Raw genomic sequence first — 14,275 nt, 5'->3', positions numbered from 1 at the left:
TAATATAGCATGAAATCAGGCAACGTGATGCCCCCAGCTTTGTTTACACTGTTGGTGGGAATGCAAGTTGGTACAGCCACTTTGGAAGACAGTATGGAGGTTCCTCAAAAAGTTAAAAATAGAGCTACCCTATTACCCAGCAATTGCACTACTGGGTATTTACCCCAAAGATACAGATGTAGTGAAAAGGGGCACATGCACCCCAATGTTCATAGCAGCAATGTCGACAATAGCCAAACTGTGGAAGGAGCTGAGATGCCCTTCAACAGACGAATAGATAAGGAAGATGTGGTCCATATATACAATGGAATATAAATTAACCATCAGAAAGGATGAATATCTATCATTTATATCGACATGGATGGAACTGGAGGGGATTATGCTAAGTGAAATAAGTCAAGCAGAGAAAGACAATTATCATATGGTTTCACTTATTTGTGGAACATAAGGAATAGCATGGAGGATATTAGGAGAAGGAAGAGAAGAATGAAGGGGGGAAATCAGAGGGGTAGAGGAACCATGAGAGACTCTGAACTTCAGGAAACAAACTGAGGGTTTTAGAGGGGAGGGGGCTAGGGGGATGGGTTAGCCCAGTGATGGGTATTAAGGAGGGCATGTACTGCATGGAGCACTGGGTGTTATACGCAAACAATGAATCATGGAATACTACATCAAAAACTAATGATGTACTGTATGGGGACTAACATAACATAATAAAATTAATTAATTAATTAAAAATAAAATAAAATAGAATAGAATAAAATTCAATTAACAGGATAGATTAGTAGTAAGAAAAGACATTAGAAACCACATGGAGAAAGTCAAAGGATAACTCAACCTACAGTTATTGCACTCAAGCATTAAATGTAACTCAATGCTGCCTGTCAGTGAAGGCACTTGGTGATTAGGACACAGTCTTTGTATAAACCCATTCTAACAGAGTGCCAGGTTACAGTGGCATGCTCCTTCTAAGGACACCATCTTGTACACACCAGTGGGTGTCCCAGGTCTCTGTGCTTACTATGCCATTATACTGCCCATTTAGGTCTGGCAGCAAGAAGAAAGAGACTCTTTTTGGAAATACCCATTCCTTACCTGACAGTGATTGGACTTATTATCTACCAGTTGTTCTTTGAACTTGAGAGAGAAAGTAAGCAGGAGAAGACCTAAAAATAAAATTAACTTGCAAAGGCAAAGGGACTCAGATGTGCCCATCAAGTGGAGCCACCTATGGTCTAAAAGTTTAGAAATTAAGACTAGTAGGGAGGTTGGCTATTCTTGACTTGAGTGCATGAGTACTTCTGTTTGTTTCCTTCTAGCCCTACTTCAAGTCTTATTGAATATTAGGTTTTATGGCATTGGCATAGAGCTTTAACATAGACAATGCATTTTCACATACTTTCTCAGTGATTTATGGTCTTATGCACTTGCTCTTTTTGGAAATCTCTTTGGAGTGATGTCATGAAGGATGGTGTAGCTAAGAACAATAGGTGAATGGAGGAAAGGAAAGTGGGGGAAGGGACGCCCAAATGTTGAACCTCTAATCTAGGACAAAAATGCAGTCACTATAGCTGTTGCCCAGGAGCCTGACAGCAAAGAAGCCCTCCCCACAGATTGGTGGTTGCTAAAAATGAAGGCATGTGGAATATACAGAGCCCTGTCACCAACAGCAGCACCCTATTTCCTACCTCTGATAGGATTGGGGTAGGAATGTACAAAAATCAGAGGAATACAGGAAGGGACATGAGATGGAAGACAGTAAAGAGTTCCCTCAAGTATACATCATAGGCTCATCTCAGAATCATATAAAACTTAAATCAGGACTCTTCCTATATGTGAATTTTTTCTTGCATATGTAGTTTTAATCTTAAAAAATAAAATTAAATAAATTATAATTTTTAAAAAGCTAGATAAGCCCTTAGGTATAATCTAATTCAATTCCCTTATTGTATAGCTAATAATATTTAGGACCAGAGAAGGGAAGGAGCTTGTCTGAGGACAGCCAACTAGTAAGTGGTTGTACTCTGTCCATTAGATAATATCCTCTCTTCTATAAGAGTTTTTTTGTTTATAGCTTTTGAGTTTTGGAATCTTTATAATGAGAAATGAAATAGATTTATATTGTACTTTTGAGACATACAGAATTCTTTAACTGTGATCATCTCTTTTTCATGCCTCTCTCACCCTTGATATTTTTAAACTTACATGGCTCCTCATTTAAGCATGTTTTCTGTACTTAAAAGCATCATACCTCCATATTCCTAACCTAGTATCTTGAAGTCCTGGCAAGTTTAGAAAATGGAATTAGCTAAGCAGCATTATGGATAAAAATGTGCTCTCTGAACTATTGCTGATTCTGCCATCCATCATACTGACTAAAATTGAACTGGGAAGAGTCAGACTAGACAGAGCTTGGCTAGGCTAGCCTGGAAATATTCTCTGAACCTGTTCGCTACAGCAGTCCCATCTCCTTGTTCCATTTCAGTTCCTAACTAAACTTGTAGATTCCCCATCCATAACAACTTGCTGGTCAGTTGCCTCCTTTCCAGTATGACAGCTAAGACCCTTGCCAGCTTCATTATCCATGTTGGACCTGATGATTGGACTTATTACTTACCTTTTTTTATTCTCATGAAGATCTTGGCACCTGTATTTCTATTTAAATTTAGCAATTATTAAATTATTTATTATTTTCCAAACACCCCTCTTTATTAATCTTTATTAATAAATAAATTTATTAAATTTAGCAATTATTAAATTATTAAATTATTTTCCAAACACACCTCTACAGCTCTACTCAAATCTAACATCCTTCCATTCTTGTTTCCTCCTCCCTAATTCTAATCTTCCTGACTTCTTACACCTGAACATTATCTCCTAACCTATTTCCCTACCTCTCTGATTCTCCCACTCTCACTGGTCTTAATGTCCTACTCAAAACTATTCAGTGACTTCCTGAATTAAGATTTAAGTGACCTCCACAGTATAGCTCTTTTCAGTCATATCTTCTTGTGTATACCTAATATTTTAGTCAAATTCTTACTATTCACCAAATTCTTCCCCATCTTTTCCTATGATTCAACATAATTGTCTAATCAACTTTTACAGAGTACAAGCCATGTGCTAAGCACTACGTGTGAGCTACACTCTGTTGAGGTGAAGGGAGCTTAGTCTATTGAGGCAATCAGATATAAAGAGGTCATGTTTATATAAGGTGATCAAGACAAAGATCAATGTTCTTTGGGAACGCAGAGAAGATACTAATTTTGTTTGGGTGGGGAGAATCAAGGAAGGTATCAAGAAAAAAATTGAGTAAGGAATAGAAGAGGGAGGTGAAAGGGAGGCTGAAAGGAGAATGAATGGAAGGAATAGGGGAAGGGAAGAAGGTGGAGGGAGGGTGGGAGGAGAGAGAATATGAAGTGCAAGATACTTGGAAGCAAAAAACGATCTAGCATATTAAGGGGGCAGAGATGGCTAGAATATTTGGAAGTATAGGGAGAGGTAAAAAGAATGAAAGGAGAACATAACTTGAGAAGTTGAGGATTGATTGAGAGGGGTGTTATATACAAGTCAAAACAGAAATATTTAAGGCAAGGTGTCAGACCTATTAATTCTGCAGCAGCTGTTTAAAAGATAGAGTGGGGAGAGACTCATGGCATCTCATGAAGTTCCTTCAGTCTGGGATGCCTTTCTTCTATACTTCCCCATCCTTACCTCCTGAAAGACCATCCATGAAGGTCCATCTCAAATGCTGCTGCTGCTACTGGTAAAGCTTTCCCTGATCCCCCTCCTCTCTAGAAGTGGAATAGTTCTCTCCATTTGGAACTCCCATAGAAAAGTTTTGCTTCTCTTTCAGTGTATTATACATTTATTAGAATTTGTTTATGGCTTGTTTCCCCCAATAGACTCTGAGAGCCTTGAGAACATGGATCTAGTTTCATTCACCTGTCTTTTCCACTGCAGTGCCTGGTACACTACCATTACCACATGTGGTACCTAGTCAATTTGTTGAATTGATTTAAACTGGTATCCTGAAGATCAGCACTACTCAAACCCCAAAGGTTATGTTGTCTCAGGTCCATAGGCAGAAACATGATTTACTTTCTTGCCTTGCTTTTTTTTCTTTTTCTTTTTTTTTTTTTAAGGTCAAGGACAGCACAAATGCTAGGGCAGGTCACTTAGACTCTGAGACCTGAGGCTTAAATACCTTTGGGGAAGAACATAGCAGCTGACTGGGATAGGATATATGAGTCCCCTTTCAGGTCCAACTGAGGGGAAGGGCAGGTAGGCAGGGTTGCTTTTCCAGTTTAATTGAACATTTCCTTACTTCAAAATACCTGTCTCCATGCTAATGTTATTTCAGTGCCATTACATGCATGATTTACCATGATCAGCAAAGCAATTTGTTGTACATAATTCCAAAATTGCTCATCAATTTTAGCTCAGAATAGATTTTTAAGACCTCACAAAATTTGTTGTCCCAAAGTGCTAATCAGTGGGGAAAAGCTAAAGCAAGTCAAGAACTGTTTGTATTACTATGATACAAAATTATAATCCCTCTCCCAAATCATTTTTATAAGCAACCAAGATATAAATAAATAAAAATATGGGAAAATATATGACTTTAAGTTGTCTCATAGCTGAGCTTTGAAAAGATATAGGAAGGGACCAGGGTTTAGCCTTCTAATTCTGCAGAACAAAGGCCCAAATAATTTATAATCATTAAGTTTAATATCTATACTTAGTTTTCCCTTTTAAAGAAAATGTGAACCTAATAGAGCCAATCCTAAAAGATAATTATAAGTACAAAATGAGATAACATCTGTAACTATATCCAGCCTAGCACCTGGTGGGTATTCATTCATTCTTTTACTCTCCCCTTTCCAACTCATTAAGCTCCCATCACCCTCTCCACCTCTTCTTTATTTCTTGCCAAATTGTATTTCTTCTATTCCAAACCCTTTACGATTCCCTTTAACTTAGAACCATAAATCCTGGGTACTTGATCAGATTTTCTATTAGAGGAAAATTTTGTTCTTAGAAAAATAATATCCCAGAGTAAAGTTACAATGGCACTAATATGTCCCCTGACATAGTGTTCTTGTCCTGTGTGACAAGAACATTGGATAATTGGATACTTAAGTATATTGCTCCTACATATATTTTCTGGTATATTAATTTTTACTAATAATTAATCCTTGTCTGAAGCAGCTGCTCCTTATTACCTGAAAGAGGGTGAAAGTATAGATCAATAACATGTGGAAACTTATATTTCTAGATCTTTGTTTTGGCCAGGGGTTGGAAGTGGTAAGAATTATAGAGAAAGCATTTTGTGTTTTAAGAAAAAAATACTTAGTCTCTTGGTCAGGAGACTTGAGTTTCTTTCATAGATTGCTATTATGTTATTTTGTGACCTTATTTTGTTTTGTTTTTCTGTGTCTTGGTCTTCCTGGTGATGAAAATAGACTTCCTTGTAACTAGACTTAGGCATAAGGCACAATAAGGCACTAAATTGTTGAAATCTACAAATAATTTGACCTTTATCAGGTCCCTGCCAAGATGGAGTTAGTGAAGGGGGGTGTTAAGAGTAAAATGATATCTGAAGTTCAATTGAGTTTGTTTTTGTTTTGTTTTGTTTTGTTTTAGAGGGAGAGAAAGCACGCATGAGCAGAGTGGCACAAAGGGAGAAGGGGAGAGAGAGAAACTTAAGCAAGTTCCAAGCCCAGCATGGAACTGGATGCGGGGCTTGAGCTCATGACCCTGAGATCATGACCTGAACTGAAATCAAGAGTTAGACACTTAACAGACTGAGCCACCCAGGCACCCTCCAACTGAGTTTCTTAAAAAGAAAGTTGCACAGAGGAATCCATGATAGTAGTATGATTCCATCTGACCCATATGATTCTATTTGCAGCAGAAGCTCAGTCATCTGACCTGTTTATTCAGTTCCACCACAAATGAGCCCTTCTTGCCAAGGGATGGAGACTTTGAAATTGCTAGTCACTCCTCTCCACTTTTTAGAAATCTTCAGCCCTTCTTTTTGTGTAAATACAAGTAAGCATATCTTTCTTTTCCCTGGCACCTGTGGTTTATTGGCTACTCTCAAATCAGGTCTTGTATAAAATGAGAAGAAAGTTTGGCAATTCTGATATATAAATGTTCAGGGAAACTCAGGACAATCTGACATTTTTAAAACTGAGTGGTTGCCTAATACAGACTTCTTATTTTACAGATAAAGAAACAGGTAAAATATCATAGAGATTGAATCATGTAAAATTCTGCTTACTGCTTTTTGTTCCATCAAAGCTGTACCTACTTTTTATGGTTTATTCATGTGTTAGGATAAGTGAGTATACATTTGAGATTTTTGTAATAGCTGATTGGCCATCAGCAGTCTGTGTTTTTTTAAAAATATTTATTTATTTATTTATTTATTTGAGGGAGGGAGAGAGAGGTGGAGGGAGAGGAAGAGAGATAATACTCAAGCAAATTCCCTGCTAAACACAGAGGCCAACCTGGGGCTTGATCCCAGGACCCTAAGATCATGACCTGAGCCAAAATCAAGAGTTGAACACTTAACTAACAGAACCACCCAGGCACCCTGAAGTCTGTGTTTTTAATAAAGGGATGGATACTTGGCTGAGAAGAAGGTCTAGGAAAAAGGAGGGTTGTAATAAATAAGGATTTATATGTCTACCACATGTTGTGATGGCATGTGGTAGACAACTCCATCTCAGGTGGCCTTGTTTTCTATTGTTTTGCATATGCCTACCACCCAGGTAGGTGGGCAGGAGATAAGGGGCTATAGATATGTATTCTATGCCCTAAAATACCAGATGATGTAGGGACCTTTTCAGAAATTTCAGATTTTCTTTGTAGCAACATTTTAAAATCCTGCTGGGCTGGGAGGAATATTTGTCAATAACAGAGTTAAGGTCATGAAAGTTGAGAAACCAGGAAAGGAATTCTCTGCCTCTTTCCATCCTTAGAAGTCAAATTTTAAGGCACAGAGAGAGAAAAGCTGAGTGTGACGTACATATGTGTGTGTGTGTGTATGAATTGCCTTGTTTTTGAAGAGCTTTAGATCAAAGCTCTAAAGCTTTGTGGAAAGCTTTGGAAGTGGTAAGAATTATAAAGAAAGCATTATGGAAGTGGAAGTGGAAATGAGGCAAACAGAAATAAAGCCAATCACTACACACATACATTCCTTATCTCAGGTCACTCTGGACTTCACTTTACATCCTTTCTAACTGGATGGCCATGATTAGGTTAAATATATTCCTATCTGGAAGAAGGTGTAAGTTTGCCTGCTTCTTCAGATTTCCATTATGAATAATATGGTAGCCTAGAGGGGATAGAAGTATCTAGGATGTATGAATGAAGTATAAGTTTAAAATTGAAGTAAGATAAAAAACAGAGAGGGAGGCAAACCACAAGAGACTGTGTAGTTAAGAGAACTGAGGGTTGATGGAGGGAGGTGGGTGGGGAATGGGCTAAATGGGTGATGGGTATTAAAGAGGGCACTTGTCGGGATGAGCACTGGGCATTATATGTAAGTGATGAAACACTAAATTCTACTCCTGGAACCAATACTACGCTATATGTTAACTAACTTGAATTTAAATAAAATTTTAAAAACTGATTTATATAGTGGGTATAAACTATGAAACAGAAAACAATAGTAACAAAGAAGCCAGTCTGGAAACGTAAATTCCAGTGAGCCTTTTAAGACCTATCTAACTGAAATAACCTTAAAACAGAGAAAAAATACATTTAATGACTAACATTATATATTTGAAATGTGCAGGTTGGACAGCATTTGGACTTGGAATGAAACAATAAGAGGTTACATTCATGGATAACCAACAAGATAAGGCTGTTGTTGCCTCAGCCAATGGAGAAAACACTCTGATTAATGGGGTCAAAGAAAATGGTAAGAATTTAATTATAGTATATACTATCTCTCCTAGTAGTCCTTTGTTATTACTGTAGATTTTTAGTGTCCATAAAATGGACACTTGGAGTAGGTTAAGTCTAGGGTGCTTCTGAGATTGATATTAATCCTAAATTTTGTTCCACCAAATTTCTAACTGGGCTAGAAGGGTTTCTAAGAGCTAGCTAATCCAAACACTTTGCTTTTGCAAACCATCTCTGTCAGATGAATACTTAAGTTCCTCAAAATTCATAGTGAATTAGAAATATGATCTGATGTGTGGCTTGGAACGTACAGGTGCAGAGGAGCTTCCAGAACAGAGGTCTGAATGACAAGACTAAGTTTTATAGCTTAAAACCATAACTATCGCACCTGAGCATTTTCCCACCCTGAAAGCCTTGACTTTCAAATTGATCAAGCAGTCCAATTATTTCCTTATTTCTGAGGAAAGCTCTGTCTGTGTCTAAAGAAAAAGCTTAATCTAAAGAAGTACTATTTTTCACTTGCGTGAATGTTCAATATAAAATCAGTGTTATTCTTTAACTTTGTATTTTCCAGTTCTAAAACCAGAGAAGTTGAGCCTTAGCTTATATAAGATCAAGTACCACAAACTGATCAAGAGAAAGAGAGTTAATGAGTGTGGTCTAAGACCTTTAGCTTTATTTCTGTCATTTCCTTCCCTTTTCTCCAGATTCAGAGGACCAGGATGTGGCAATAAAGTCATTGGCAGCTCTAGAAGCTGCTGCACCAATCCAGCCTATACCGGTGGTTCAAAAAGAGACCCTGATGTATCCCAGGGGTCTCCTGCCTCTGCCTTCTAAGAAGCCTTGTATGCAGAGCCCTCCATCTCCTTTGGGGCTAATTGAAGCACCTGAGCATGCTGCTAATAGTGCTTCTGTGAATGCCATCTCCCTTACATCTGGTGTTGCAAAAAGTCTGCATACATGGTCACTGCCCAATGAGTGTGAGAAAGCTCCATTCGCCATAATGGAGCCTGCAGGCATGTCAGCTCTGAATGGGGACTGCCTCATGCAGCCAAGCCGGACTTGTTTGGGCTGCTTCATGGAATCCAAGGATGCAGTAGATCCTGAGCCAGGGATCAGTCTGAAAGTTGGTGATCTAAATAAGGATTATGAAACCTGTGCAGTTTCTGATATAGGGATTCAGTGTATTAATGCTGGAGAAAACATGAAATACGGAGAGCAGTTGCTCTCAGACCAGCTCCTAGGTTTTCCTCTGCACAAATCAAGGGCGGGAGAAAAACGGGAAGCTGAGAAATCTGACATCGACTTGGAGGATCCAGCTCAGAAAAGTTATTATGAGGCATTACTGTTAGACAAGTGTAATACGGAAGAGGCTTTGCTGGCAAATTCCAATCAGGATTGGGGTTACTTTGAGACTTTCATTAGTGAGAGTAAGATTGAACTACTTGACCTCTGTTCCAAAAATGAGCTGTCTGTCAACTTATTCTCTGAAGAGGATGTGGATAACTACATGTTTGATGATGATGAGTCAACATTGGGCAGTGATGTCTGTTCCTTGAAAATTCGATATGAGTCCTTCCAAGACAATGTTCGAGACAAGACCACCCTTCTAATGCAGGAGGATGCCCAATTCAACTTTTTCCCCAGTGTCTTTACTACCTGTCCCAAGCGGGAGTCTAAGAGTGGGGTCCTGAAGCAGAACAGCGATCTTTCCCAGTTTAAGGTCCCTGATGTGAATATCATCTGGGGGGAGGAGGATAAAAACTTGGACAAGAAGAAAGGCAAAGAAGAGGAACAGGAAGACAAGGGTGTAGAGAAAAAGAATGAAAAGGATAATGGAGAAAAATCTGCCTTAAATAAACCATGCAGTGGGACTGAAGTAGGGCAATTTAAGAATACAAAGCAGGGCCATCTTACCAATTCCTTGGAGGCATCAGGGAATTTCAGTGATGACAGTTCCTTCATTGAGGTCTCTTATGATGCCATGGGGGAGATCAAGGACTGTAGCCGCTATATGGCTCGGGACACTAATTCTGGCAGCTCCTCCTCCCAGCAGAACTATGGGCTTCGAGCCAAGAGAAAAGTCAGGTACAGTGAAGATTATCTATATGATGTTGACTCACTAGAGGGTGAAAAAGTAAATGAGAGGAAGGAATGGCTGCCAGGTGGTTCCAAAGAGGAAGATGATGATGAATGGTGTCCCAAAAAGAGAAGAAAAGTAACTCGTAAGGAGCCTCCTGTTATTATCAAATATATCATCATCAATCGCTTTAAAGGTGAGAAGAACATGCTGGTGAAGTTGGGTAGGGTAGATTCCAGTGAGACAACAGTGAATTTAAGTGAGAATCAGCTCAACAAATATGCCAAACTGGCCCCCTTGAAGGGTTTCTGGCAGAAGAAGAAAAAACAGAGAAACAGCAACACTGACTCCAACAAGATACACTTATACCAAAAACAAAACTTTGAACCAGGTAGCTTTGAGGTGCCATTCCTGCCACCTGCTCGCAAACGAAAATCTAAACTTGGCAATAGGCACAGGATTCAAAGAATCCCATCTGTGGAAACTTCTTCAAGTGGTAAGCAGATTTCATTCTGCAGTGATCAGAAGCAAGGTAGTACTCGTAAAGAAGATGGAGGCCTGAAAGGTACACTGAAGTCAACACCTCTGGCTGTCCCCGGCTGTGCAAATGGATCACATTTAAATGACGTCACAGGCCCTGACTCAGTGAAAGTCAAAGTCCAAGATGCAGGATTTAAGGGGCCAGAGAGGAAAGTGCTCAACAAAATCAAATTTAAAAGTGAAGCCAGGTTAAAATCCAAGAAAATCAAAGCTGGGCAAGAAAACAAACCAATTGTTCAAATGAGCCCTCTTTTGGAAGATCAATCCTCTATGGCTAATTTAAAGAATGAAGCTATTCCTGGGACCTCAAACAGTTCTCATCTATCTGAATTTCATGAGGCAAAGGTTGCTAAGAATTCTACTTTCTTACCAACCACCTGCTCTTCTGAAATGCCTCTATCATCTGCTAATGTTGCCACCAATATACCTGTTATCCCTGGAGGGTATCTGCAGACATTGTTAGATGCTTCTGATTTGTCAAATAATACTGGTATATCATACTTCGCTCACCATTCTCCAGAGCAAAATGAAGGCAGCCTCACTCAAACAGAAAAATCTTTTGTGCCTCTCCAGCCTGCCCAGGACTGTGTGCTTTCCTCACCCTCTGAGTCTGAGCTGCAGCAGTCATCCCAAAACTTCAAAATAGAATCAAGCAACTATGGAAATGTGTGGCCCAACAAGCCTACTTCTGGTCCCCAGGAATTCATGGCTGAAGTCTCAAGGGAGATAGCTCCAACCCAATCTAACGAATTTGGAGTCTCCCAAGCAGTCCCCATGGAAAATAACCTCACAGCTACAACATACAATCGAATCTGCCTCAATAGTGGTGGCAGTAATTGCAACAAGGTCCTATATGCCTCTGTGCAAGACACCCAACTCCCATCTGATGACTCTTATCAATTATGTCACTTTAATAATGGAGAGATATGCTTTCCTTTCCAGCAGGGCCCAGCCAATATGGATGATGATCGGCTTTTTAGCTTTGATTCAATGGCCCCACTCTCTATCAACTCAAGCCATTATTGCTCCTTAAGCTTGAAATCCTGTGAAAAAGATGGTGATGATGATATTACTGATGACTTCCTGGCCCATTGCAGCCCCAAGCTGGTGATCCAGCAGAGCATTGATGAGATAACACCATTAAAGGAGTCCACTGACCTCCTGGATATCTCCAACTTCACTCCTGACAAATTCCGCCACTCATCTCTCTCAGAGATGTCCCCACCTGACACCCCCAGTCTTTCCCCTCAAATCACCAGATGTGAGAGTATCAAGACATTAGGAACACTGAAGGGGTTCCAAGAGGGTGTCCCAGGACCATTGGGCAATATGGAGAAAATCAAGTGGGACTGCAGTACCCTTTCACGGCAGGTCCAAGTGGATGATGGATTTACTTTAAATAATCATCAGTTTCAGTTCCATATGTTCAATGATGAGGATTCTGTCAGCCTGCTCCAAAAAACTCCTTGCCTATCAGCATTTAATGATCCATCTGGCCAAATGAGTACTAACAACAAAGTGTCAAAATCAAGAAAGAAAAGTTCACCCAACAAGAGTGGGGCTATGAACCAAAGCTCTTCTCAGAAAAACACCAGGAAAAAATCTGTCAAAGCCAACAACAAAGGGATTGAAAAGCCACCGGGCAAAACCTCCCGCCAGGCCCCTAAGTCAACAAAGAAAGGGAAATATATGGCTGCAATCAATGGAGAGAAAATGCAAATTGGCATTGGCCGTGGGGGAGGCCAAATCAACAACATATCCTCTACAGGGAAGTCATTGGCTGAATGTATCCAACATGGTAGCCCTGTGACCTCCATGAAGATGCCAAATCAAAAGGGACTTTCTGGAGATTGGACTTTGGGGAAGGAAAGTAGCCCAGCTTGGAGCGACCTGAACATGGGCACCAACACCAATAACCTCCTTGATGATGACCAACGGGAATTTCAGGAGCCTTCCTATATCTTATCCAACATTGCCTCTGGTATGGCAGATGTGCAGAGATTCATGATGGCCTCCATAGAACCCCTTTGGGAACCCATGGAACACCATGGGGACCCCAACATATTCTACTCCCCAGAGTCTAATAGCCTAAAATTAAAAACCCTCAAAATATTGGCTGGGACACCACAGGAATCTAAGAAAAAGGTCAACAGTGGGTCCCCAGGAGCCACTAAGAATCACAGGTCCATCAAGGGTGTGAGTAAAAGCAATGGGAAAGCAGTGATAGGTGATCCTGGTCGTGCAAACATGCATGGTTATGAGGACTCTCGCTCTGCCTTCTTTGATAAAAAGTATAATAACCTGAGCACTTTAGGCAATAATGGACCAACACACAAAAAGTTATATCGTCACAAATCCAGCTCCAAGGCCCTGAGAGATGAAAAGTGTAAGGGAAAGTGCATGGAGCGAGAACAGGTCCACAAGGATGAGGCTGGGACAGCTTCTTTTGAAAAACTGAGGTAATACTGCACTAAAATGGCTGAGATGATGTACCCTTAGCTTTCCTACTACCTGCTAAGCCCACAGTCCCTCATTTTTTCCTTCTTGAAAGCAAAAGTTTGCATGAAAGAAACTGTCCCATTCCCTTCTTTCTCAAATTAAAAAGAAAAAAGTGCATGAAAATCCCTATACTTTTAAGCCACCCAAAGATTGGGCAATTCTGTTGTGGCTTTACTAGGGATAAACTCTAACAAGGTTACTTTTTCTGCTATTCAGCATTAGTTTTTACTAATTGAGAAAATAGAACTAAAATATGCTCTTGAATGATTTTGGGAAGGGAAGGGCTTTGCAGTAAAAAACATTTTGAACAACAGAATCAAAAAGTTATATAGACAAAAGGGCAAGATCATTTAAGCAAAAAGAGCATAATTTGGAAAACAAAATCTCATCGTGTGGCAATTAGGAGTGCTTTCTAGTGCCCCCTGTATCTGTATCTCTTTCTGCATCATACAGCATTTAGTATGATGTAAACAAATTTAGATTGTATGATCCCTTTGTGGGACATACACTAAAGCTAACTAAGGTGGCATAAATTGTTTGGTTTTTCTGCAGGGATTCCAACTACAATCTCGTAAAAGCAGAAACAGCATTTTGGGTTTTACCTGTGTTTGAAGAAGAAATTCACATTTTCCAGAAAGACATTTGATGTTTGTGTTTTATTTCTTTCAAAATATGCCTTGTGGTATGTATGTTGACATGTAAGTGCTTAAAGAAAAGAATTTTGAAGTGTGGGAATAAGTCTTTGGAAGCAAATTTTAATCTGATGTTCTATGTAAAAGACTTCAAAAGTCATACAGTTGCACAAGTAGTTTATGCACTATTTACCCAAGGAAAAAAAGGAAAACATTGTGCCAAACTACAAACAAGTGACTGTATTGTATATATTTTACTTCTATATCAACATTTGGTTGTGAGTATTTGGGGAGCTTGTCCCTGTTGATTTACTAGAAACATTCCGGTGATTCTTGCTATTAACCACCCCCACTTATGTGGATAGCACCTATAGATCACAGTGGAAAAATATGTTGTGTTACACAATTTACCAAAACTTAAAGGATACTGTTTGAAATGTGCCAAATTTCCTTACCTCATCTCACAGATTCACCCCACAGTTTAAAGCTCATTAATGGATTTTAAAAAATATATATATATATATATGCATACATACATTATTTTGAAATTTTAAACTCTACTGTCCTGTGTGGAAACATAAGCAAATAAGGCACAATAAAGTTTTGT

General features: G+C 39.3%; 1 protein-coding gene across 1 annotated transcript; it reads left to right on the top strand.

Moving 5' to 3' along the window:
* Nucleotides 1-7,816: 7,816 nt before the first annotated feature.
* NEXMIF (neurite extension and migration factor) lies at nucleotides 7,817-14,105 on the top strand. Its single transcript, XM_045896581.3, has 3 exons — nucleotides 7,817-7,933; nucleotides 8,625-12,996; nucleotides 13,589-14,105. Exons 1-3 carry the CDS (start codon nucleotides 7,855-7,857, stop codon nucleotides 13,680-13,682), a joined length of 4,545 nt encoding a protein of 1,514 aa, XP_045752537.1. The 5' UTR covers nucleotides 7,817-7,854; the 3' UTR covers nucleotides 13,683-14,105.
* Nucleotides 14,106-14,275: the final 170 nt, after the last annotated feature.

This window comes from Mirounga angustirostris, unplaced genomic scaffold (assembly GCF_029215605.1).
Source record: "Mirounga angustirostris isolate CCGP_5_RB_7025 unplaced genomic scaffold, mMirAng1.0.hap1 SCAF_11, whole genome shotgun sequence".
In the NCBI taxonomy this organism is placed as follows: Eukaryota; Metazoa; Chordata; class Mammalia; order Carnivora; family Phocidae; genus Mirounga; species Mirounga angustirostris.
Note: the sequence above shows the minus strand (reverse complement) of the source record. Positions and strands in the feature narration are given on the sequence as shown.